We start from the raw sequence: 24,223 nt of genomic DNA, 5'->3' as shown, positions 1-24,223 counted from the left end.
AAAACTTTAGACAACCGAGATGAGAACCAGAGTCTACATACAACACAAACGCTTTATTTAACAATGGCAGATCACCCCACTGGGCCAAGCGGTCTTGACCCTGACATCCAGGACCCTGTAAACAGAACCAAGAATGACATGCTGACAGGCCGCCTCAGCAACTGGCAAACTCCCCTCTTGCCAGTCTCTTGTACACCCTTTCTGCCTCCCGAATTTTCTCACCTATGGGATTAGCAGAGCCTCCCTACCACCAGCCCGGGGTCTAACAGGGGCCGCCTCTCCGCACTCACCAGCAGCCAAGGTCAGCGCAGCCTCCGAGCTTCTCGCTCTGACTCTAACAAGGTGAGCACGTCACCCTCGCGCACGGGGCCTTTCACGTTGCGGATGATGGAGCGGCTCGTGTCGTCCATAAATTCCACGCGCACCTACGGGCCCGACGGATAGGAGTCAGCGCGGGCCACGGACTGGCACCGCGAGGTGGAAAGCAGATTTGGATTCAGAGGACGTGCTGGGGTCGGATCACGGATACTTGTAAGGGGACACTGGAGCCCGAGGAACGGGCTGGACAGAGCTCGAACCTGGTTGGCAGGGTATTGGTGAAGGATCAAGCGCTGGAATAAAGGGAATATGGGTTTTCGCATTCCAGCAGGTACAAGGCTGGGGCCACCATCAGCACTCAGACCCCGGGGAGTCGCCCGGGGGCCCACACCCGCTCACCTGCGTGCACTGTCCCTGCGAACCGGTCCTGCCCAGCACCTTGGTGACCTGGCGGAAAGAAGCTGGGGTCAGATCTGGCCCTCCCGGCTTCCCTACTTCCTTCTTTCCTCCCGCGAACCCCAAATTCGGACCCCCACCTCACCCTGGCCAACTTTATGGGCTGCACGCGACTGGTGTCCATAATGGCGGCGCTGTGGCGGTCGGGCGGAGAGGAGTCACGTGGTTCGGAGAGCGACTTTATGTGAAGCTATAGCTCCACCCACTTCCGTTCTCGCGAGAGAGCGCCGTGTCCTTCCCAGAAGCCTTCGCGGTAGAGACGTCAACGACGCCCTTCAGCGCTGACGGAAGATGGCATCGGCTACTCGTTTCATCCGGCGGCTGCGGAACTGGGCATCCGGGGTGCGCGGGGCAAGGGCGGGACCGCGCTCGGGGGCCATGGGCTCCGTGTGCCCGGACCCGCTCCCGCTCTCACCTCCCTCCTAAGCCAGGACCCCTCGCTCAGCCTGGGATCTCCCCGGGACCCCCCTAACTCATGATCCCTTCAGCCCGGGACACACCTGCCCCATCCCACCAGACCTTGACCCCTCCTCGCCGCGGGATCTCCCTGGCTCCCTACTCGTCGTCTTGGATCTTGAGGGTCCGGACCCCAGCTTTCCTCTTCACTTGCAGGACCCATATCTCTGTCTTCATCTGTTCAGCCCCGGGCCTTCCCTGTCCCCTCGCCCGCCCTCTGCTAGGTATTTTGCAGACTGACCTCCTCTCTCCTCCTCCCACAGCAAGACCTGCAGGCGAAGCTGCAGCTGCGCTACCAGGAGATCTCCAAGCGGTGAGCAGGCCCCGCTCGCTGCCCTAGCCTGTGGCTCCGTCCTTCCTCCACCAAAAATAAAATTCGTGTTCCTTTAGACCCCTGAAGCGCTGGGCTGAGATCCTGCCTCCAATCCCCTGCCAGGCCATGGAGGCAGAGGTTTGCCTTTAACCTTGGGGAATCTGTGGAGACAGCTTTCATGGAATATCCATGCTGGGCGTGCGTTACGAGTGGGGATCATGAGTAGGTTTGTAGTCCTTATTGCGGCCATGCCAGTTAGTGTTATCCCCAAGCTACAGATGAAAAAGAGTCCCAGAGAAGCTAAGTCACTTGCTAAAAGTTACTCAGAAGCTAGAAAGTGACAGCTGGGATTTGAACTCAGAAATGTCCTGATTTCAAACTCATTTATGTCCAAAAATTCGTTAATATTTACAAAGCCCTGCCGTGTATGTCCTTAGCCTTGCGGATAGCAGTTAACACAAGCTCTCTCATCCACATTCCTTTCATGGAGCTCACTTCCTAGGGAGAAACATAGTAGGGAAACAAACACAGCAGGTACCATTGTTCTGCAAAGGTTTGAAGACAAAACAAAGTGATTGAGCAGAAGCTGGACATTGCAACCTGAAGTCAGGGGGTTGGGAAAGGTCTCTGCTCAGATAGTGGCATTTGAGTCACATGAGTGTTGGGAAGAAGCCAGTCAAAGGATAATTACTGAAAAAGCATTCTGGGTAGAGGGTACAGGCCAAGGCTGTGATGCTGGACAGAGCCTGAGTAGGAAGTAGGTCAGTGTGGCTGGAACACTGAAGGAAGAGACTGGTGGTACATGAAGTTATAGGAGTAGGCGGAGGGAAGGCAGTCACTGAGTGTTATGAAAGGAAGAAAATTAGCATTAGAATAACCAAACTTATGTGAATGTCTGCATGTTATGACTAATTCCAAATATTAAAAGTACTGAATTGTCTGGGAAGCTGAGCGAGGAAGGAGGATTGCTTGAGGCCTGGAGTTCAAGACCAGCTAGAGCAAGAGCGAGACTCCATCTCTACAAAAACTAGAAAAATTAGCAGGGCATGGTGGCTGATGTCTGTAGGCCCAGCTACTTGGGAGGCTGTGGCAGGAGGATCATTGAGCCCAGGAGTTTGAGGTTGCAGTGAGGTATGATGATGCCACTGCATTCTAGCCTGGGAGACAGAGCAAGCCCCTGTCTTAAAACAAAACACAACAAAACCAGAAAAACCTACTGAATTGCTTTTCTATCAGGGTAATTAGTAGGCCAGTTGAAGAAATGGTTTTGTACAATTTTCAACTTCTTTAGGGTAACAGCTCCCCCTAGTGATTCATTTGGGCCCTGGTTCTTTTTACTTTTTTTCTGTGAGAATGCAGAAAACCATGGCCTTGCATATAGAAGGTCGTTTCTGTATTCCTTAAGCAAATTCTACCTTTCAAGGCCGGGCGCGGTGGCTCACGCCTGTAATCTTAGCACTCTGGGAGGCCGAGGCGGGTGGATTGCTCGAGGTCAGGAGTTCGAGACCAGCCTCAGCAAGAGCGAGACCCCGTCTCTACTAAAAATAGAAAAATTATGTGGCCAACTAAAAAATATATATAGAAAAAAATTAGCCGGGCATGGTGGCGCATGCCTGTAGTCCCAGCTACTCGGGAGGCTGAGGCAGTAGGATTGCTTGAGCCCAGGAGTTTGAGGTTGCTGTGAGCTAGGCTGACGCCACGGCACTCACTCTAGCCTGGGCAACACAGCGAGACTCTGTCTCAAAAAAAAAAAAAAAAAAAAAAAAAATTCTACCTTTCAGATAATATAGAGCTTTTAATATTAAACATTTCACTTTCTTTATATCTGTGTTTCTTATTTTTTTAAATACCATAAGTATATTACTTGTTCTAAGAAAAAGTTAAATTCTAGCAAAACGGTTACCAGACAAAAAAGCTGTTTAAAAACATGGCTAAATGTTTTTAGCCATTATCTTTAGCCAGATCTCTTTTTGTTTGTTTAAGGGACAGGGTCTCTTGAGCAACTAATGCTATTTTGAAAAATTAAAAAAGAAGAGAGAGAGAGAGATAGGGTCTTGCCCAGGCTGGCCTCAAACTCCTGGGCTCAATTGATCCTACCACCTCAGCCTCCCGAGTAGCTGGGACTACAGGCATGTGCCACCACGCTTGGCTAAAAACCAGGTCTTTTTACAACTTTTTTCCCCATCTTCTCTGCCCTGTCTCTTTCTGGGAAGTTACTCTTGTTTTGAGCTTAGCGTTTCCTTTTAAGGCCTCAGGCTTCTAGGTAAATTCAGCCCAGGGTTTAGCCCAAGCCAGGACTGAGTTCTGTTTAGCCCTCCAACCTCCTCTGGCTGCAGAGAGAGAGTCCTGGTGTCTGACCACATGTTGGCAGAAAATGCAGAGACCTGGGCAGGCGCCAAGGGCAAGGTGTTCCTTGAGCAATAAGCCTTGATCCCAGCGGGGTTCTCCAAAGAGTGCTTGTGCTAACAAGAAATCTAGGGCTTCCATAGAGTGGCCTTTGGGGAAAAAACAAAGTAGGCTAAATCTGGGGCTGTACCTGCAGGTGGAGGTGAGGTGTCGGGGTGGGGGGCATGTCTGGACTTCCCCTTTCCCTGGGAGACTCACAAAGATTCCTCCACTCCCACCACATTTGGAGCAGGTAGGGGATCTGGGGTGGGGTAGACCCCAGCTTTGCCTTCCAGTACCTTCATGTCCAGAGAAGGGGCTGTCACCTGCTTCTGGGCCCTGGACCCCTCCCCAGGCATAAGTCCATGCCAGTGTACCAAGGGACGCCCCTGGCCTGCAGCCTATCCCGGTGGCTGTCTGTGTACCCGCAGTGCAAATGACTGTCCCTTTGTTTCAGTGCCAATGTTCTTTTCCCTCAGTACTCAGCCTCCTCCCAAGCTCCCCGTGGGCCCCAGCCACAAGCTGTCCAACAACTACTACTGCACTCGAGACGGCCGCCGGCAATCTGTGCCCCCTTCCGTCATCATGTCATCACAGAAGGTGCTGGGGTCAGGCACACCAGCAGAGAGGTGAGGATCTCCAGCCCTGCTTACCTAGACCTCCCACACAGCCCTTCCTGCATCTGACTCTTTCTCCCCCACCGTGGACAGGGTGCTTGTCTAGATCCTGTTAATCAAGTATCAGCTACATCAGGAACTGTGCCACTGTGGGCTTTTAGTCCAAGAGCTCATTTAATCCAACCCCACTCAAGGTAGGGGTTAGCACCTTATCTGGGGGTGGGTGTCCTGCCAAGCAGCTGAAGTTCCAAGGTCCCTTCAGGGGCCCTGGGAGAAGGCCATACTTACTGTTTTTATAGCTGTGTATTATTTACTTATTTATTTAAGAGGGTCTTGCTCTGTTGCCCAGGCTGGAGTGCAGTGGCGTGATCATAACTCACTGCAGCCTCCAATTCCTGGTCTTGAGCAATCCTTCTGCTTCAGCCTCCTGAGTAGGTAGGACTATAGATTCGTACCACTATGCCCAGGGTTAATCTTCATAATTAATGTTTGTAAGCTCTTAGTCAATGCCACGCCTACCTCCTAATAACTCCATGGGTTAGACAGAGATGACCCCTGTTGCAGAAGACAAAATGAAGGCTCAGAGAGGCCAAGTGAATGGCTTGGGTCACACAGCCTGTGGGTAGCAGAAGCAGGATTTCAGACCAGTTTGCCTGGACCCCCATTGGTGCTGGGGCTCCACAGCTGACTTGCTATGTGGCCCTGGGACAGTCCCATAGCCTTCCTGAGACTCAGTTTCTTTGTCTGTAAAATGGGGGCAGTAGGCATGCAGTGTGCTGAGATCTGTGAAATGCTGGGGCCAGGCAGGCCTGCTGTGTAGTTAAAACTTGGTGGACAAGCTGGGTGGGGCCGTGTGAGCCCAGCGACTTAGGAGGCCAAGGCAGGAGGATTGCTTGAGGCCAGGAGTTCAAGACCAGCCTGGGCAACATAGTGAGACCCTGTCTCTATTAAAAAAAAATTTTAGTTTGGGTGCAGTGGCTCATGCCTGTAAAATCCTAGCACTCTGGAAGGCCGAGGCAGGAGGATCTCTTGAGCCCAGGAATTCGAGACCACCCTGAGCAAGAGCAAGACTCCTGGCTGGGTACGGTGGCTCACGCCTGTAATCCTGACACTCTGGGAGGCTGAGGCGGGTGGATCATTTGAGCTCAGGAGTTCGAGACCAGCCTTAGCAAGAGCAAGACCCCGTCTCTACTAAAAATAGAAAGAAATATGGACAACTAAAAAAATATATATATAAAAAAAAATTAGCCGGGCATGGTGGCACATGCCTGTAGTCCCAGCTACTCTGGAGGCTGAGGCAGGAGGATTGCTTGAGCCCAGGAGTTTGAGGTTGCTGTGAGCTAGGCTGATGCCATGGGACTCTAGCCGGGGCAACAGAGTGAGACTCTGTCTCAAAAAAAAAAAGACCAAGACTCCTTGCTCTTGTTACAAAAAATACATAAATTAGCCAAGCATGGTGGCGAGAGCCTGTAGTCCCAGCTACTCTGGAGGCTGAGGCAGGAAGATTGCTTGAACCCAGGAATTTGAGGTTGGAGTGAGCTAGGATGATGTCACTGCACTATAATCTAGGCAACAGAGGGAGACCCTGTCCCTGCTTCCCCCACCAAAAAAAAGAAAATTTAAAAATTTTTAGAAAAGCAACTTGGTGAACGGTCAGTGAAGTGGTCCCTGTCCTTGTCGTCACCTCCCAGTTCTCAGAAGTCGGGCACAAGAGCATGGCAAGCTATCCTACTCCCACAAACACCCTCACCATGCCCCTGATGTCTGCGTTTCCTAGGGCTGCTGCCTGCTGCCTCTTCCACTCTCTTGAGGTTCTCAGGAGGGTGGGAAGCCCTGGATCCCCTGCTCTTGGTGGCCTCCTTTGTCACCCAGCCCTCTTGCCCCGTTTCCTGTCTTGCTCACAGTGTGGTGTGTGCTCAGGTGGGTGGGAGGAGAGGAGAGGCTTTTGCCCTGGATTTGCTGCCACAGTATCTCCTAAGGCGTGGTTTTCAGTCGCCAGTTGCCTATTGACTCTTGGCTTCACCTTCCTGAGGGCAGGGCCTCGTCCTGCTAGCTCTGTGCCTAGGAGTGGCGATGCCATGTGGCTCGCGCTCAGTATCTGAGGAAGAAAGAGCAGTGGGCAGGATCTCCTGATTGCCTGGCCCTTTTGCCAGTGTCCTGTCCTTGGGCAGCAGAAAATGTGGGGGGCTTGTCCACCTCGGGGGCCAAAAGTGGGAAGCGGGGAGCCCAGTGGGGGTGGTTCACACAGGGCTTGGGGCACAAAGGGGGCTTGCCAGCTCCCAGCAAGAATTGGCTGACCCTGTGAGGAACCCCACTGGAGGGGACCAGGCATTCTGGAACACCCTGTACCCTGCCTGTCACATCCAGAAAGTCCCAGCAGGTGTGTTTGCCTGGGGTGGGGGGCAGGTGTGGTCTCTTTCATATCTTTCATCACTGTTCACTGGAAACCTCGCTCTAACTGAAGTCTCCTCTCCTCCTCCAGCTCAGCTGTGGCAGCCTCTGAGAAGAAGGCAGTAACTCCAGCTCCTCCCATAAAAAAGTGGGAGCTATCCAAGGACCAGCCTTACCTGTGACACTGTGCCCTAGGGCCACCTGTCTGCTTTTCCTCCTTGGACTGGGTCCAGGGAGAATATGACTTAATTTATTACAAATACATCGAACTCCAGGATCATTTCTGTTTTTACTTTTTAAGTGACACTCGCCTATCTGGGATTTTGGGGTGAAGCCGGTGCCGAGTCTCCCAACTCTGTCTGCGCTTCAGGGACTGGAGAGACACTGTCCCTGGGTGCAGAGTCAGGTGACGTGGCACACAGGCCTGGGAGAGAGCACCATCCCTCCCCTGAGGGCCTGGCTCTGCCCTGAGAGTGGTGGGAATGGGTGATCCCTCCTCGGAGTTTGGGTTCCAGGGCCTCTGTGGGTCTGGGGAACATTGACTGCAAAGGCACGTGGGAGGGGGGTGTTGACAGCAGGCCACCCGCAGGCCGCTCAGTTCTATCAGTTGAGAGCTTCGGCCCTTGCCCATGTGGGCATTCAAGGGCACCTTCCCACTGAGGCCCCTGCTTGATCTCTGCCACCCTGCAGCTCAGCCGGGAACAGGACAGCCAGGGTGGCTCATGGGGAAGCCCACCTAGGGCAGGTCAGGGAAGGCCTCCCTGTGCCAGAAGCCATTATTCGAGGACTGGGTTGGTGAGGCCCAGTTAGCCTGGGAAAGGAAGGTGGCTGGTCCCTGAGGAGGAATGAGCAGGAGAGAGGAATCTGCAATCCTCCCTTTGCAAGTTTTATGATTCTTAAATTAGGCAAAGGAGTGGAGTGGGAAAGAGGGCTGGCGCCTGGGCCCATCCTGCACAGGCGCCGTTCTGGATGCATTACAGCCATGATCTTGGCTGGTTCTTACGCATTTAGAGCTGGCTCTGAACCCGGCAGCTGAGGAGTCTGTGCTCGACTGACTGCTATGCACACATCCGTGGCTTCCTCAGTTTCTATCCCCGGGCCCCAGACACCTCCCTCACCAAGTTCCTGAGCCTCAAAGGCAGGATGTTCCCCACCCTTCATCTCCGGGCAGTCCTATGGGTCACCCTTGCCATCTGTCTCCGTAGCTGTACAGTACTGCCTCTCCCCTGGGAACTGGGGAGATTATTATGAAAAAAACACACTCCAAAAGAGCTATAACCTATAACATTTTCAAATAGTGAAACACCATTAACCTGAAAATAAAACCCTTTCTTTGAAGATCGGGACACCTGAATGTAGCCTCACGGGAAACTTGCTGGGGGGTGGGCGGAGAGTGGGGTGCTGGCAAACATTTGCACACCTGTCTTAGTGCTGAGGGACATTGTTTTGTGTCCTGCTGGCAGTTGGACTGGCTGCTCCTCCCAATGGCAGAATCGTGAATGAGATATTTATTTTCAAGAAGAAAACACTGCTGCCAGATTAGATAACCTGTTTTGGGGTGTGTGTGTGTGTGTATTTTAAGATGGGGTCTGGCTGTGTTGCCAAGGCTGGTCTGGTACTCCTGTCCCCCAAATGATCCTCCCACCTTAGTCTCCTGAGTAGTTGAGACTACGGGCTGGAGCCAATGTGTGCCTGGCACAAAAGCTAAAAAGCCTGTCTTGTGCACTTACCCCGTGCTAGAGGGAAGAGAAAGCCCAAAGGCTGCCTTCACATGATCTTTTTCCTGCAGATCAGAATGATACCCAGACCTCTCTGGGGTCTGTGAGGACTAAATAAGGCAGTGAGGGTGGGTGGTCATATCCAGGTGAGGGGGACAGAAACCGGAATGGAAGCCAGAAACTGGACGTTTCATCCATATACTCACTAAATATTAAGAGCCTATGCTATGAGTTAGGAACCATGTGTCAGGCAGGAACTGGGGATACAGCAATGAGTAACGGAGCATCTCCGTCCTCCCGCAGATGGCATTCTAGTGGGGACTCAGACAATAAACCAATAAGTAAACAAAATATTAAATATATAATCTGTCACGGGGCTTAAAAGCAGCAGGACAGCTGGGTGCGGTGGCTCATGCCTCTAATCCCAGCACTCTGGGAGGCAGAGGCGGGAGGATCGCTTGAGGTCAGGAGTTCCAGACTAGCCTGAGCAACATAGTGAGACCCCCGTCTCTACTAAAAATAGAAAAATTAGCTAGGTGTGGTGGCCCACACCTGTAGTCCCAGCTACTTAGGAGACTGAGGCAGGAGCATCGCTTGAGCCCAGGAGTTTGAGGTTGCAGTGAGCTATGATGACGCCACTGCACTCCAGCCCGCGCGACGACGGCGTGAGACCCTGACTCTCAAAGAAAAGAGCAGGTGCAGAAGGGATGCTGTAGGGAGTGCTCCACCGGCGTGGGTGCCGTATTAAACAGGACCATTAGGCAGTGTGCACGGGGAACGTGAAGAAGTGTAAGTGGACATCGACAAGTCCGTTTACAACCTGGACGTTTCTAATCTTAAGCGGGCGGGCTTCATGCCCTTCAACTGACCTTGTCATTGGGGAAAGTGGGGAAGGTCCTCGAATTCTATTTCCCTCGTATTCGGACATTTACGGTAATACATTGCCCCGGGCGCCTCTGGAGTTGGGGGCGTGGCGCCTCCCCCCCCCCCCCGCCCCGGCCCCCTGGCTTGCGCGTGCGCGTGCGCAGGGATAAGAGCCCGGCAGGGACTGCGCGTGGCTGGCAGAGCGGAGGGGGCGGCTCGACTAGCGGCTGGATGGCTCGGGGCGGAGCGCGGTGGACGGCGGCCCTGGGCCTGGCGCTGCGGCTGCTGCTCGGCCTCGGCGTAGGCCTGGAGGCCGCCCCGACCCGGTTCCCGACCCGGACCTCGATCCAGGCCTCCGGTGAGTGAGCCCCCCTGCAGCGCGCGCCCCAGCCCCTCCGGCGGCTCCATCCCGCCCCCGCGCGCCGGCGGCGCCTCTCCATTGGCTGCGCCGCAAGTCGGTCTCAGACACTCCCCCAGCACGTGCATCTGGATTTGGTACCTTGCACCCAGTTGGGTATTGGCGCGTGGGATCCCCGAATGGGGGACCCTCCGCTTGGGTACTGCCACCTGCCTTTAACTGCCCTGCCCTGGCCCTGCGCACACACACCTACTGTGCTTTGTCGCGCCCCCATCGTCACCTCCAAGCCACCCTTTAGCCCAGTGTGGTCGGGAAGGCTTACAGCAGCAGCAGGCTCGGGTTGTCTGACCTCTAACCGCGCAGGGCCGTTCACCTGGCGCCTCCTGTAGCTGTGCCTTAAAACGCTCGCGCCCAGGCCTTGTGGTCGTTTTCTGGGGGCGCCCTCCGCATCCCTCCTCCTTTGTCCTCCAGCCTTAGAGAAGGAAAGATCTCTGCCTTCCAGGTATTCTTAGGCCCTTGGAGGGCCTGGGGTCACAAGCTAAATATATTCTCATAGGCATATTTGCCCTAGCTAAGTGGTGTTGGTGGCCAGGGGACAGAGGCGCCCTCTTTGAGGTCGCCACTGGCAGCCAGGAGGGTTGGAGCGGCCTCCCTGTGCACACAGATAACCCCCGACTTTCAGCTCTGGGCTGAGGTTCACACACTTTTCCCAGCTCCTCTGTGTAGGTCCCCCAACTCGCTCCGGAGGGAGGGTTCACATTAACCACGCACAAAACACTTTATGCACTAGTGGTTTCCTTCCTGCAGGATGCTGAGATATGGGTTCCTAGCACGCACTTTTTATGGATGAGGAACCAAGCCTGGGAAGAGAAGTCACTGGTCACTCCAACTCCTGTCTGAGCCACTGCCCCATGAGCCAGGGTCTGTCCCCGGCTCTGCTGCCTGCTTTATAGAGGGACACACAAACACACTACCAGGCCAGGGAGGGGAGGACAGAGGTGTCAGGGCCGTGGGTGTCTGGGCCTGGAGAGGAAGCCACTCCTGGAGGCTGCCAGACCCCCACGGTCAGGGAAGGAAGCTGGCTCCCGGTTGTCCACGGCTTTTCCGGGCTCTGCAGAGCTTAGGGACGGTGTGGCTTGCAGGTACAGTTGGGCCTGAAGGCCTGGGTTGGCTGGATGTGGGAGTCGGGGGTTGGAGGCCCAGTGCCAAAGAGTGAAGGCGACCCAGACAGAGCAAAACCAAGCCACAGTTGGATATTCACCACCCACCTTGCCGCACCCAGAAGGAAGCCCTAAAGGCCACTCCTTTCCTCTGTCCTCAGATTCCTTCCTCCCGCTGGCCCAGGTTTCGGGCCACTCTGTGTCCCTCTAGATTGGCCAACAGCCTGAGCCTCTCTGCTCAGAGTCCGGGACGTCTCAGATCTTATCTGGACTCAGCTTGGACCATTGTGTGACCTGTGTCCACTTGCTGCCAAGCACTGCCCTGGGCTTAGGGCACCAGGTCGCAGCCCTGACCTCCACTGAGGGTCGGGTCTGTGGGAGTACAGGCGCTACTGGTTCAGGGATCGTGGTTAGCCGTGGGAGGCAGAGCTTCCCAGGTTTCTGAGAGTGACCTAGGAAGACCTCTCCCAGGAAGTAAGCTGAAATCTGAAGGCTGAGCAGGAAAACAGAGGGTATAGAGTGGAGGGAGGGAAGAGCAGATGTCTTCTGGTGTCTTATTGGAGGTTGGGGCCTTGGGTTTGGGGGTCTGGGGAGGAGGTCGTGACACATTCAGGATGGGGAAAGTGGTCAGGTATGGGAGGAACTCAGGCAGTGAGGTGACAGGGCTTGGTGGCTAAGCAGGTTCTCTGTCTAGGGCCTCGCTTTCCCCTTTGCTAAGCAGGTGAGATAGAACAGGCCCTGCTGCTGACTTTGACAATGAACCTGACCCAGAGCCCTTTGGGAAATGGCCCCTCCCCCAGCAACAAACTTAAACATAACCTTGTAGCTTGGAGGTCACCCGGGTAGTTTATCTGGCTATTTGGAGCCTGGTGAAGACCCTGGGATCACTGAGACATGGGTTTGAACCCTGACTCTGGCACTAGCCTCCTTTTAGCATCCTCTTCTCCAGACTGGGATGGCGATAATACCTGCCTACTAGGGCTCTTGGTGAGGCTATGAACTGCTGGGCTCCAAACCCCACAGGTAGTAGGTGCTCAGCAATGGGTGGCTGCCAATGTCGCTCCTGCACCCTGGGACATTACCAGTCTCCTGGTGGTCGCAGCTTGCTCTTCGAGGTAGGTCCGGAGTCAGGCCTCCCGGGTTTCACTTGCACGTATATCGCTCGCCCCTCCCCCGCACAGGCTCGTGCCCTCCTGCCAACTTCCAGTGCCACATCAATGGCTTCTGCGTGCCCCTTACCTGGCGCTGCGACGGTGACTGGGACTGCAGTGATGGCAGCGACGAGGAGGAGTGCAGTGAGTGGCCATGCCCCTGGGTGGGGCTTACAGGGGTGTGGCCGGAGGCTGGGCGGGGTTTGGATGGCATGGGCCAGGCTTGTGGGACGGGCGGGGCCTCATGGGGGCGGGGCTTGCAAGGCAGGATGGGGGTGTCTGTGGGTCTTGCATGTAAGAAGTAAGGTCTAAGGTGGGCTTGTAGGGAGATAGAGCTAGTGGGGTCTTGGGGGAGGAGCTTGCAGGGAGGCCAGTCCTTACAAGGCGGAGCTAACAAGCAGGGGGCGGAGCCTTGGGAAGGGCAGACTTTCCCAGGCCAGGTGTTCTTAGAAGGTAGGGCTTGCGGGGTACTGTGGTCTCGGGGAGTACGTGGGCCACTCTAGGTGGGTGTTTGGGACCTGACTGACCCTGTGCCCCAGGGATCGAGCCATGTGCCCAGAACAGGCACTGTCCACCACCCCTTGGCCACCCCTGCTCCTGCGATGGCATCAGTGATTGCACCGATGAGAAGCTCCGCAACTGCAGCCGCCGGGCCTGCCCAGCGGGCGAACAGCCTTGCACGCAGGGTGATACATGCATCCCCCACACGTGGCGCTGCGACGGCCACCCGGACTGTCCCGACTTCAGTGATGAGCTTGGCTGTGGTGTGTGCGCCTTTGGGGGTGGGGAGAGTCAGTGGGTAGAGGAGGACACCTGCCACCTGCCAGCATGTGACCAGGCTGGGGTCTGTGGGAGCTGTAAGACATCGTTAAGGGCAGCAGTTCTCACCAACTTTACCCAGCCTGGGATGGAGGGTACACACCAAGGGTTCCCCTGGGCACCCGGCACCCCTATGCATCCCCCTCCATGGCCTCAGTGCCCCCTCCTCAACTTCTGAATGCCTGGGCTTATTGCAGGACCCAACGAGACCTTCCAGGAAGGGAATGCCACAACCATGGGGTCCCCTGTGACCCCAGAGAGTGTCACCTCTCTCAGGAATGCAACAGTCTACTCCATCGGGGACCAGTCTGGAAACTCAAGTGCCTATTGGGTTATCGTAGCTGCCAGTAAGTCTGAATGACTCTCCCATGCCAGGGGTGTGGCACTCCTGGGAGCACAGGGTCAGAGAGGAGTGGGCTAGAATGCCCATCCCTTCATATTCGGAACTCCTGCCTCTGTCCCGCTTACCTTTCTGTCTGTCTGTCCCCCATAGTGATGCTGAGTGTGAGCCTGGTCACCGCCACCCTCCTGGTGTTGTGCCGGCTCCAAGCCCAGGGGCGCCTGCGGCCGCTGGGGCTATTGGTAACCTTGAAGGAGTCTCTGCTGCTGTCAGAACGGAAGACCTCGCTGGTCTGAGGACAAGTACTTGCCATCATGTCACCCCAGTCCTGAGTGCAGCCAAGCCGGGGGGGCAGCAGAGATTGGGACGTGCACCCCGCTGCCAGCACACCAGCCCTCCCGGGCTCTTCTTGCCACGTGGAACCTTGAACCTGAGCTCCTACAGACATGGCGCTGGAGTTTGGGGTGTCCCCAGACACTCCCCCTGGACTGGGCGAGCTTGGATGGGAAACACACCACAGCCAGAACCGAGGGGCTGGCCCCAGGCCGCTCCCAGATGGTGGGACGGCTCTGAGCTTAGACACTCCGGCTGGCCCCGTCTAAGGGTGGTGATTAAAGTTGCTTCACATCTTCTGCCTGCCTCTGGGCCTCTGTCTCCCTCAGCCAGGGCAGCTCGGGGTCTCTGCTATAGCCCTCCATGGTGATGTGCCTAGCCTAGGGAAGGGGACACAGCCCTGGGTGCCTCCTCGGCCACTCTGCCTCTTGCTTCCTGGGAGAAGGGGCACGTGGCTCAGGTGGGGAGGTGGTCTGCATTAACATTTGCCTTCTGGGGGCTGCGTCCTCCTTCCCCAGTTTGGGGGACCTCCATCCACCATGACGTCCTCCTCGGTGAGATGGAAGCTGGGCTTCCTGGGGTAGTCTTGGCTCCCCTGTATTTATTTATTTATTTTAGAGACAGGATCTTGCTCTGTTGCCCAGGCTGGAGTACAGTGGTGTGATCATAGCCTAGTGCAGCCTTGAACTCCTGGGCTCAAGTGATCCTCCCGCCTTGGCCTCCCAAAGTGCTGAGATTACAGTCATGAGTCACCATATCTAGCCTCCACCCTGTTTTTTTGTTTTTGGTTTTTTTTTTTTTTTCAGAGAGTCTCACTCTGTTGCCCGGGCTAGAGTGAGTGCCCTGGCGTCAGCCTAGCTCACAGCAACCTCAAACTCCTGGGCTCAAGCAATCCTACTGCCTCAGCCTCCTGAGTAGCTGGGACTACAGGCATGCGCCACCATGTCCGGCTAATTTTATATATATATATATATTTTTTTTTTTTTTTGGTTGTCCATATAATTTCTTTCTATTTTTAGTAGAGACAGGGTCTCGCTCTTGCTCAGGCTGGTCTTGAACTCCTGAGCTCAAACAATCCTCCTGCCTCGGCCTCCCAGAGTGCTAGGATTATAGGCGTGAACCACTGTGCCTGGCCTCCACCCTGTTTTAAAAGGTAGATTTTGGCTGGGCGCAGTGGCTCATACCTGTAATCCTCGCACTTTTTTTTGGAGGCTAAGGCAGGAGGATTGCTGGAGGCCAGGGGTTCAAGACCAGCCTGGGCAACACAGCAAGACCCCATCAGTATAAAAAATTTTAAGGCCAGGTGCGGTAGCTCACGTCTGTAATCCTAGCACTCTGAGAGGCCGAGGCAGGTGGATTGTTTGAGCTCAGGAGTTCAAGACCAGCCTGAGCAAGAGCGAGACCCCGTCTCTACTAAAAATAGAAAGAAATTATATGGACAACTAAAAAAAAAAAAAATATATATATATAAAATTAGCCGGGCATGGTGGCATATGCATGTAGTCCCAGCCACTCGGGAGGCTGAGACAGGAAGATTGCTTGAACGCAGGAGTTTGAGGTTGCTGTGAGCGAGGCTGATGCCATGACACTCTAGCCTGGGCAACAGAGTGAGACTCTGTCTCAAAAAAAGAAAAAAAATTTAAAAAATTAGCTGGGCATGGTAGTGTACGCTTATAATCCTAGTTACCTAGGAAGCTGAGGTTGGAGGATTGCTTGAAGCCAGGAGTTGGAAGCTGTAGTGAGCTATGATGTGACAGAGCAAGACCCCGTCTCTAAAAATTAAAAAAAAAAAAAATGTATATATATATATATATATATATATATATATATATATATATATGTATGTTATATTATTCAGGCATAGTGAGGCCAACAGATCAGGAAACAACTGCCATTGGAATAATACTTTATTTATTACGGATTCCCAAGGTGGGGGGGGGCATGCCCGGCCACACCATTTGGGGCCACATGGGAAATACCCGGGAGGCAGAGGGAGTGAGGGGAACACATGGGCAGGAGCCTCGGTTGTGGCTCTGCAGGAAGGAACAGGGAAGGCAGGGTGAGCAGGCTTTGGATGGGCTAGTTTAAATCATTTCACCAGGCTCTGGGGTATAGGGGCTGCCGCGAGTTGGCTGGCACCTGGCCCTGGGCTGATTAGGGTTAGGGGAGTAGGAAATACTGACTTGGAGTGTAAGAGCTGCATAAGGAGGTGGTCCGGTGGTGGGTTTCCACTTGCAAGTTGTTTACCATCTCTAGGAATTCGCTAGCCCTGGGAGGGGCTGTCCCTCTCCGGTCATTGAGGCCCCAGATGCCAGAGCCTTGAGAATGCAGAGGGCATGGTGGTTCACACCTGTAACCCCAATACTCTGGGAGGCCAATGTGGGAGGATTGCTTGAGGCCAGGAGTTCGAGACCAGCCTGAGCAAGAGTGAGACCCCTGTCTCTACCAAAAATAGAAAAATTAGCTCTGTGTGGTAGCTGCACCTGTAGTCCCAGCTACTCAGGAGGCTGAAGCAGGAGGATTACTCAAGCCCAGGAGTTTTAAGGTTGCAGTGAGCTATAATGATGCCACTGTACTCTAGCCCTGGTGACAGAGCAAGACCCTGTCTCAAAAAGAAAATATAGTTAATGTAACCCTGACTTCTGGGTAACGGGTTAAAAGGTCTCTGACCCTCAGTTTTCTCATCTCTGAATGGGGTGGCGAGAGCCCCAGCAGCCTCCTTGCAGGGGAGTGACCTCCCGGGCACCCTTGAGATGGACTCGGGGTCTCTGGGCTGCATCGTCTCGCAGGCAGTGAGCTGGCCCCAGATGACGAGATGGTGGTTGGGAAGAGATGGAGCAGATGCACCAGGAGGGCTTCCTGGAGGTGGTAAGCCTCAGATCTGGGACTCTGTCCCCCATGGGAGAAGTTGGATGAAGCGTGGTTTGGAGTCTGGGCCTTGGGTAGCGCGTTGGGGGCCAGGTTGTCTGCAGTGGGAGTTGAGGCTGCAGCCAGAATGGAGGGTCCTTGACCCATGGCTCAGTAGTTGGAGCCTGAGCCTGTCACCTCCTCCCCCAGTTGGGCCTGCTGGGTGCTTTCTGCCTGTGCTGGGCCAACACGTCGTCCCGCACCAGACACGGAACCTTGGTGGGCTGCTTCCAGTTGGTAGGAAGAAGTTACACCAGAGAGTAGGGCTTTATTGTTTTCAAGTTTTTCTCCTTTAACATGCGGTCAGACATGTGTGTGTCAGGCTGCGGGGCTGGCTTCGGGTGTCACACACCACCTAAGTGGACTCCTGTGATCTGGATCTTCCTAATATGTCATTTGGGTTCTCAGTGGAGCAAATCACCAGGTGCTGGTGGCTCCAAACACCTGTCTTATTCTCTCATTGTTTCAGGTTGCCCAGGCTGGAGTGCAATGGCGTGATCACAGCTCACTGCAGCCTTGAACTTGTGGGCTTGAGTGATCCTCCTGCCTCAGCCTCCTGAGTAGCTGGGACTACAGACACGCGCCACCACGCCTGGTTAATTTTTCTATCTTTTGTAGAGATGGGGTCTCACTATGTTGCCCAGACTGGTCTTGAACTCCTGGCCTCAAGTGATCCTCCTGCCTTGGCCTCCCAAAGTGCTGGGATTATAGGTGTGAGCCACTGTGCCCAGCCTTTGCTGGCGGTTCTTTTGTTCCACTTGATGGTGGCTGCTATGATCTGGAGGCTGGGCTGGCTGGACATTCTAGCGGGAATGTCTCTGTTGTGTCTGGGGCCTACTGGAGACGGGGGGAGAGGGGAAGCTGGGACAGCTGGGGCTCTCCACGTGGCCTCTGGGGTAGGCTGGCTGCATTCCACTGTGACTTGGGTCTTTCCAAAGTGCAAATCCCAGGCTGCCGGACCAGCATAACTTGTGCTGCATTTGTGGGTTCAGCGGAGTCCAGGTCAGCCCACATCCTGTGTGCATGTGTTGGGGTGGGTAGGGACCACACAAGGGTGTGAACACCGGAGGGGGGGGTTCATTGGAGCCGCCACAGATGTGACCAGAGGGCATGAGCCAGCCTTGAACGAGGCAGGCTGGGCTTGGGGGCTCCCTGTGCACTTGAGCCTACTGCCTCACCTGGGCAGGTGACTTTGTTTTTCCGCCACCTTTGTCATCTGTGCACTGGGGCAGTCGCAGGTACAAATGACTTGTCACACACGAGCACACCGGGATCTCAGCTGTCTTTGTTCCATCAAGCGGGGTCACTTTGTGGTGCCAGCCACCCCTTCTGTCCCCATACAGCCAGCTTGGTGACTCATTTCCAGGAAGCTCCAGGTTCAAAAGGGAGTGGGGAGGTGGGGGTGGAAGGAAACCTCAGAGAGGGGAACAGAGCCCAGGTCTCTCTGCCCTGGGAGCCCAGACCTGAAGTGGTTCCCTTCCTTTACCCAGAGACCAGCCCCCCAACACGCATCTCTAGCTCAGGTCCCCCATTGTCCTCCTGGCACTGAGCTGGGACTCTGCCACCTTTTTTCTCTTTGCCCCATTCTGATCACTTGCCTTTTGGGGGAAGGGTGGCTCCGCATCTCAGCCCTAACAGGGCAGGGTCCCAGGGTGGCTGGGAATGCCGTTCCCACCCCACGTCATTGGGCACTGTGGCCTGGAACACCGAGGGAGGCGTGTCTGGGGAGCCCATGAGGATGTGGACCCCGTGGGTGCAGATCCCGGCACCTGGGCAGAGAATAAGCTCTGCATGGGCTCGGGGCCGGGGGCTGGCGCGGGAAGGCGGGGAGGGGATGAGGAGCCACGTGTGTATTCTTGCCCAACTCCTGACATTCCGCCTTTTTCTTTTTCCTCTTTTTTATTGAGGGAAATTCACAGAACATAAAATTAACCATTAACCATTTTAAAGCTGCAATCCAGTGGCAGTTAGCACATTCACAGTGTTATGTAACCACCACCTCTATCTAATTCCAAAACATTGTTGTTGCCCCAAAAGAAAACTCCATTCCCACTAGCAGTCATTCCCTGTCCCCCCAGCCCCTGGCAACCCCTGATCTGCTTTCTGTCACTATGGATTTGCCTGTTCTGGATGTTTCCGATAAAAGGAATCACATACTACATGGCCTTTTTGTGTCTGGCCTCTTTCACTGAGCATGATGTCAATGTTTGTCCCTGTTGAAGCATGTGTCAGTGATTCCTTCTCTCTCTCTCTCATTTTTTTTTTGAGACAGGGTCTCAACTCTGTCACCTAGGCTAGAGTGCAGTGGTGGTGTCATAGCTCACTGCAGCCTCAAACTCCTAGGCTCAAGCGATCCTCCTGCTGCAGCCTCCCAAAGTGCTAGGATTACAGGCGCATGACTATGTGGTCCACAAATGGTGGCAGCAGCTGTAAAGGCAGCAAAATTCTACTTCCTGCAGCCTCTTAGGGTCCCAGCTAGGCCTGAGAATTAAATTTACATAAGACAGATTAGCAGGAGAAAAGCACACACAGATCTACCTATTTATTTATTAATTATTTAATTAAAAAATTTTTTTGAGACAGGGTCTCGCTATGTGGCTCCAGGTAGAGTGCAGTGGCATCATCATAGCTCACTGCAATGTCAGACTCCTGGGCTCAGGCGATCCTCCTGCCTCAGCCTCCTGAGTAGCTGAGACTACAGGTGCGTGCCACCATGCCCGGCTAATATTTGTGTTTTTTGTACCTCGCACTTGCTCAGGCTGGTCTCGCACTCCTGGCCTCAAGCGATCCTCCCGCCTTGGCCTCCGGAGTGCTAGGATTACAGGTGTGAGCCACCGCGCCCGGCCACACAGATTCATTTAATACAAGTTTTGAGTGGCATGGGAGCCCTCAGAAGGGAATGAGGACCCGAACAGCTCGAGTCCGTTACCTACATACTGAATTGTTCGAGGAAGTGTAAGTCATGAAGAAGAAACAAAATCACGTGGGAGGCTTAAAAGATATGAGTTATTTTATCAGGGTCGACCCAAAATTCTCTCGGTGTCTACCTCCCGTCCTCGAGGAAAAGACGTATCGGGAGAACATCTTCCACATGAGAACTTCAGCTCTTGTTTTTAAGACACAGCACAAAGGTCAGACTGATCTTTTTTGCACCTGTTGTTTTTCAAGTGCCTTTAACTTAAATAGTCAATATGCCACAGTGGCATAGTTTGGGTTGCATATTCTAACTTCTTTAGAGCATGAGTCACAATAGCCAAAAGGTGGAAACAACCCAGTGTGCATCAGTGGCTGAGTGGATAAATACAATGTGCTCCATCCATGCAATGGAATATTATTCAGCCACAGAAAAGAATGAAGCACTGATCGTGCTGCAACATCATGGACCTTGGAAATGTGCTTTGTCAAAGAAGTCAGATCCAAAAGGCCACATAGTGTATGATTCCATTTATATGAAATACCCAAAATAGGTAAATCCAGAGAGAAAGGGAATTAGTGGTTGCCAGGGGCTGGGGGGAATCCAGGGAATGGGGAACAACCACCTAATGAGCACTGGGTTTTATTTTGGGGTGATGGCTGCATAGCACTGTGAAAGCATTGTGTGAATTTCACATCAGTAATAAAAAGATGCATGAACACATTTGTGTGCTGATAGGAATTATGCAGGAATTTGCAGAGCATTATGGGGGTGGCTTCTTGCCTAGGACAGTGGAGGCGGCAGCTGTGGCAGAGGCGGCCTGGCTTTGTCTGGGTTCAGGGCAAATTGATTCTCATAGTGGCAGAGGGAAGAGCTGTTGGTGTGGGTCCCCACGCGGGTCTGCACGTTGGTGGCAGCCCTGGAAGTTCGCTTTTGCTGGTTTCTATTTTCCCAGCAATGCCACCTGTTCTGCCACAAAGATTGGCAAACAGGAGAAGGCTGTCAGCATAATGAAGGAATTGTAGGGGTTCCTATGCATGTTTTGTTCCCAGCTGAGAGAGAACACTCCAGAAGGCAGCAAATCGCCCCTAGGTGGCGCTCTCTCCCCGTGCCCCAGGCTGTCTTTGGGCTCGGTTGGACCACGTGCCTATGTTGCCGTTCTTTCCCACCTTTATGCATTTTGCTTTTGCTTCAATCCTTCCTCACTCTTTCCAATCCAGTGACCTTCAGTGTTTTTTAAAAATTAAGTAAATATATAAATACATAAGTATTGTACCTAAGTATATTATAAAACAGACCATTTTAACCAGTTTTAAGTGTGTAATTCAGTGGCATTCAGTATATTCACATTGTTGTGCAACCATCACCACCATCCATCTCCATAACTTAAAAAAAATGTGCCTTTATTTTATTTTATTTTATTTTATTTTATTTTATTTTATTTTTGAGACAGAGCCGCACTCTTGTTGCCCGGGCTAGAGTGCCATCAGCCTAGCTCACAGCAACCTCAAACTCCTGGGCTCAAGCAATCCTCCTGCCTCAGCCTCCCGAGTAGCTGGGACTACAGCCATGCGCCACCATACCCGGCTAATTTTTGTATACATTTTTAGTTGTCCAGCTAATTTCTTTCTATTTTTAGTAGAGACAGGGTCTCGCTCTTGCTCAAGCTGGTCTCCAACTCCTGAGCTCAAACAATCCTCCTGCCTTGGCCTCCCAGAGTGCTAGGATTACAGGTGTGAGCCACCACGCCCAGCCCCTTTATTATTTTAATTGACAAAAGTTGCGTACATGGCATACAGCATGGTGTTTTGATGTACGCACTCATTGTGGAATGGCTAAGTTAAGCTAATTAACGTAGCGATTATCTCATATTATTTTTTTTCTTGCAATGGGAACATTAAAAAATCTTCCTTAAGCTTGTCAAGTATAATACGTTACTATTAACTGTAGTCACCATGTTGTACAATAGCCCAGAACTTTCTTCATCTTGCAAAACTAAAATTCTTGTCCCCAATGAAACACTTAACCACTGTGCCTGGACTAAATTACCTGATTTTCTAAGGGTGACTTATCTGTGCTTTTTTTGGCCAAACTGTAGGTGGCTATGGTGTAATCCCTCCGACACCCATGCTGCTAGAGTTGGGTAGCAGTATTTTATTTAGGATTTTTGCTTCTGTGGACATTACTGAAAATTAGCCTGAATTTTCCAATCTTGTTCTGTTCTCATCTGTTTTTGTTTTTATTAAGGTGAAATTCACATGAGATAAAAACTAACCATTTTGGCTGGGTGCAGTGGCTCAAGCCTGTAATCCTAACACTCTGGGAGGCCAATGTGGGAGGATTGCTTGAGGTCTGGAGTTTGAGACCAGCCTGAGCAAGAGTGAGACCCTATCTCTACTAAAAAATAGAAAAATTAGGTGGGCATCATGACATGTGCCTGTAGTCCCAGCTACTTGGGAGGCTAAGGTAGGAAGATCACTTGAGCCCAGGAGTTTGAGGTTGCTGTGAGCTATGATGACGCCACTGCACTCTAGCTGGGGTGACAGAGCAAGACTCTGTCTCAAAAAAAAAAAAAAAAAAAAAAAACCAAAAAAAACCTAACCAGTTAGAAGTGAATGACTCATTCAGTACATTCACAGTGCTGTGTAACCATTATGTAACTCTGTCTAGTTCTAAAACATTTTTTCTTTTTTTATGTACGATGTACAGCACTCTAAAACATTTTCATCACCCCAAAAGCAAACCCTTTACTCATTAAGCAATTGTTCCTGTTCCCTACCCTTGGTAACCAACAATCTGCTTTCTGCCTCTACGGATTTGTCACTGAACCCAACTGGGTCCATTTGCCCATGTGTGACAGAAAGCCAAACACCAAAGCACTGGGTTTTTGCAGCAAGAAAGGTTTATGGTTAGGTGGCCAAAACAAAGAGACAGGAGTCAGACTCAAATCTGTCTCCCTGAGCTGGTTTTATGATCGGAGGGTAATAAGGAGGGATCTGATTGGATCATACCCAGGATGATGGGTGCCACAGAAAACTTATTCAAGGAAACAACAGCAGAAAATTTTCCAAACCTGGGGAAAGATACAAATATTCAGTTACAGGAGGTCAGAATACACCAATCAGATTCAACCCAAATAATACCACACTAAATAATAAAACTCAAAGGTGGAAGAAAATAAAGAGGGTCCTAAAAGGGGCAAGACGAAAGATACGAAAAACATATAAGGACATTCAAATACACCTGACAGTAGTCTTCTCAGCTACCTATGAAGAAAGGATGCTAACATGTAACACACAAAAGCTTAAGGTAGGAAACTCACTGTAGTGGCTACAGAGACATATTCACATGCTTCAATACTCTATCCATGGTTTTTTAATAACACATGTGTGTGCATATATGTGTATATATATATATATAGTGCATATATGTGTATATATATATACATATATGCACATGAAAACTAAAAGACAAAATTATTCACAATAATAATAATACCTTAAGGAATAGGCAGATTAAAAATACGTAAACTCTGACATCAAAAATTCAAGCATGATGACAGTGCAGTAGAGTGTGTGTTTTTCTTTGTTCACCTATGAAAGGTAATGGTTATCAGTTTAAAATAACCTGCTATAATTATAGGATATTTTTGTGGAGTCTTGTGATGAGCACAAGAAAAAACCTAACAATATAGATATACTATACAGATATACTAAAATAAGAAATGAATCAATAGATGTCACTAAGGCTGGGCACGGTGGCTCACGCCTGTAATCCTAGCACTCTGGGAGGCCGAGGCAGGTGGATTGCTCAAGGTCAGGAGTTCAAGACCAGCCTCAGCAAGAGCGAGACCCCGTCTCTACTAAAAATAGAAAGAAATTATCTAGCCAACTAAAAAATATATATAGAAAAAATTAGCCGGGCATGGTGGCGCATGCCTGTAGTCCCAGCTACCCGGGAGGCTGAGGCAGTAGGATCGCTTAAGCCCAGGAGTTTGAGGTTGCTGTGAGCTAGGCTGACACCACGGCACTCACTCTAGCCCGGGCAACACAGCAAGACTCTGTCTCAAAAAAAAAAAAAAAAAAATAGATGTCACTAGAGAAAATCACTTAACCATAAAAGAAGACAATAAGAGAGAAAGAAGGGATCTACACAGAAATGAATATAAAAATAAAAAAACCAACAGCACTAAGTAATTACCTATCAATAATTACCTTGAACAAAAATGGAGTAAATTCTTCAATTCAAAAACATAGAGTGAATGAATAGAATAAAAAACAAGACCCAGCTATATGCTGCCTCAAAAGGACTCACTTCATCTATAATTATATGCATAGCATGGAAGTGAAGCTATGGAAAAAGGTATTACATGCAAATGGACATCAAAACAGTAGGAGTAGGTATACTTCTATCATGTAAAATAGACTTTAAAGAAAAAGCTAAAAAAAAAAAAAGGAATACGCCTCATTATAAAATCATAAATAGGTCAATACAGCAAGAAAATATAACAAATTTATATATTTATATGTTTTATAAATATATATGCATCCTACTCCATGGCATCAATGGACATACAGCAAATATTAATATACTTAAAGGCAGAGATAGACTGCAATAAAACAGTAATAGGGACTTCAACATCTCATTGTCCGGAAAAGATATATCATTCAGTCAGAAAATCGTAAGAGAAACAGTAGAGTTAAACCGCACTCTAGACCAAATG

At 51.7% G+C, this 24,223-nt stretch overlaps 3 protein-coding genes across 4 annotated transcripts; 2 read left to right on the top strand and 1 right to left on the bottom strand.

Annotated features, from left to right (window-relative positions):
* Nucleotides 1-32: 32 nt before the first annotated feature.
* Nucleotides 33-968, bottom strand: RPS28 (ribosomal protein S28). The gene is made up of 4 exons (XM_045547854.1): nt 860-968; nt 718-765; nt 291-425; nt 33-115 (listed from the first exon to the last, which is right to left on the bottom strand). Exons 1-3 carry the CDS (start codon nt 896-898, stop codon nt 303-305), a joined length of 210 nt encoding a protein of 69 aa, XP_045403810.1. The 5' UTR covers nt 899-968; the 3' UTR covers nt 33-115; nt 291-302.
* A 46-nt stretch (nt 969-1,014) lies between these two features.
* On the top strand, nt 1,015-7,216 carry NDUFA7 (NADH:ubiquinone oxidoreductase subunit A7). Of its 2 annotated transcripts, XM_045547841.1 has the most exons (5): nt 1,094-1,116; nt 1,494-1,543; nt 1,621-1,765; nt 4,408-4,557; nt 7,028-7,216. In XM_045547841.1, exons 3-5 carry the CDS (start codon nt 1,722-1,724, stop codon nt 7,116-7,118), a joined length of 285 nt encoding a protein of 94 aa, XP_045403797.1. In that variant the 5' UTR covers nt 1,094-1,116; nt 1,494-1,543; nt 1,621-1,721; the 3' UTR covers nt 7,119-7,216. The 2 variants fall into 2 exon arrangements, with proteins under 2 accessions (XP_045403789.1, XP_045403797.1); XM_045547833.1 differs by lacking the exon at nt 1,621-1,765 and having other exon boundaries at nt 1,015-1,116.
* Nucleotides 7,217-9,720: 2,504 nt separating this feature from the next.
* CD320 (CD320 molecule) lies at nt 9,721-13,735 on the top strand. The gene is made up of 5 exons (XM_045547821.1): nt 9,721-9,876; nt 12,218-12,331; nt 12,727-12,951; nt 13,204-13,353; nt 13,500-13,735. Exons 1-5 carry the CDS (start codon nt 9,750-9,752, stop codon nt 13,640-13,642), a joined length of 759 nt encoding a protein of 252 aa, XP_045403777.1. The 5' UTR covers nt 9,721-9,749; the 3' UTR covers nt 13,643-13,735.
* Nucleotides 13,736-24,223: the final 10,488 nt, after the last annotated feature.

The sequence above is a fragment of the Lemur catta genome, chromosome 1 (assembly GCF_020740605.2).
Source record: "Lemur catta isolate mLemCat1 chromosome 1, mLemCat1.pri, whole genome shotgun sequence".
Lineage (NCBI taxonomy): Eukaryota > Metazoa > Chordata > Mammalia > Primates > Lemuridae > Lemur > Lemur catta.
The sequence above is the reverse complement of the archived record's forward strand: the minus strand, read 5'-3'. Positions and strand labels throughout refer to the sequence as shown.